This window comes from Poecilia reticulata, linkage group LG9 (genome assembly GCF_000633615.1).
Source record: "Poecilia reticulata strain Guanapo linkage group LG9, Guppy_female_1.0+MT, whole genome shotgun sequence".
Lineage (NCBI taxonomy): Eukaryota > Metazoa > Chordata > Actinopteri > Cyprinodontiformes > Poeciliidae > Poecilia > Poecilia reticulata.
The window spans coordinates 33,285,875-33,287,279 of NC_024339.1; the positions used below are offsets into that span (position 1 = coordinate 33,285,875).

Genomic DNA, 1,405 nt, shown 5'->3' on the forward strand with positions numbered 1-1,405 from the left:
GTGTGTGTGTGTGTGTGTGTGTGTGTGTGTGTGTGTGTCTGTGCCACATTTTCCACCCAAACCTCTTTTTGCTGCTAAATGTTTTAGTAAAGAGACGTTTTCATCTTCCTGTCGTCGTTTCCGTTCTGTTGGTTCCGACCCGTTTAACGTTCTGCTGTCACCTCCAGGGTCCTGCTGCCTCCAGATTTCACCGTCTTCACCTACGGCCCAAACGGATCCCTGATCACATCCAGACCACCTGTCCAGGTGAGCGCTGTGCATCATGGGACGTCATTCTGTGTTGATTTACCGTTAACGAGTGTTTTGGGTTGGTGCTTTAGCGCAGCTAGCTTTTTGGCTAGCGGTGCCCAGCGCTGCAGGTTCAGAACCACAGGGACCAGAACCAGCTGGTTCTGAAGCCTCGGTGGGTCCAGAACCGGCTGAGAAGCTGGAGGAGGTTTTATTGTGGTGACAGAAACAGGACGCAGATCATCCGTGTGTCACTTCCTGGAGGCTGATGCGTGATGTGCTGACTCATCTGTTGCTAAGCAACGGTTCTGATCCAGTTTGACCAGCTGGAAGCTGAGAGGATAAAAGCTTCTGCTGCTGTTCTGGGTCAGCTGGTCGGTGCAGATGAACACATTAATGATGAAAACCTGACGGTCAGGGACCCCAGGCCTCAGGCTGCAGGGCCACTTCTGGCCCCCGAACCAGGCTTTGGGCACTGCGGGGTGAGGAGCTGCAGCAGAGAAACTCATGAAGAGGAAGTCGGAGACACTGAGTGTGATGCAGGAAGTGGGCCCCTGTGGGACAGGAAGCTGGACTCGGCTCCTTCCTGTCAGGTTCGGCTCCCCCTGCTGGCCTGACCCGGTATCCTCTCTGTTCCAGAACCACTGCCAGTACCAGGGCTTCGTTCAGGACATGGAGGGCTCTGCTGTGGCCATGAGCGTCTGCGGCGGCCTCAGGTACCGACCCGACAGAACCAGAATCCGGGTCAGAACAGACGGGCTCAGTTTGCCCTGAGTTCTGTCTGCCAGGCGTTTCAGTAATCGGTCCGTCTCCTGGTTTCTCAGAGGAGTGATGCATCTCACCAACGACAGCTACGGCATCGAGCCGCTAGGCTCCGCCCCCGAGCAGCACCTGCTCTACCGCCTGCAGGATGTGACATCACAGCCCCGAGGATGTGGAACGCCTCACTACAGGCACGACGACGCTACGGAGCACGCTCAGTCCGACCCGGAGGAGATCCAGCACCGCCGGCGCAGCAGGGTGAGTTCAGGTCCGAGGGCAGGCAGGAGACGGCAGAGACAAGACAGAGACACGACAGAGACAGAGACACGACACGACAGAGACACGACAGAGACACGACAGAGACAAGACAGAGACAGAGACACGACAAGACAGAGACACGACAGAGACAGAGACA

At 56.7% G+C, this 1,405-nt stretch overlaps 1 protein-coding gene across 1 annotated transcript in view; it reads left to right on the plus strand.

The window, feature by feature from the left end:
- The window catches only part of adam9a (ADAM metallopeptidase domain 9a), a 23,286-nt gene that overhangs the window by 5,826 nt on the left and 16,055 nt on the right, over positions 1 to 1,405 (plus strand). The window contains exons 5-7 of the mRNA XM_017306550.1: positions 168 to 246; positions 868 to 944; positions 1,053 to 1,248. Of these exons, the coding sequence (XP_017162039.1) occupies positions 168 to 246; positions 868 to 944; positions 1,053 to 1,248 (352 nt within the window). The remainder of the gene's footprint in view (positions 1 to 167; positions 247 to 867; positions 945 to 1,052; positions 1,249 to 1,405) is intronic.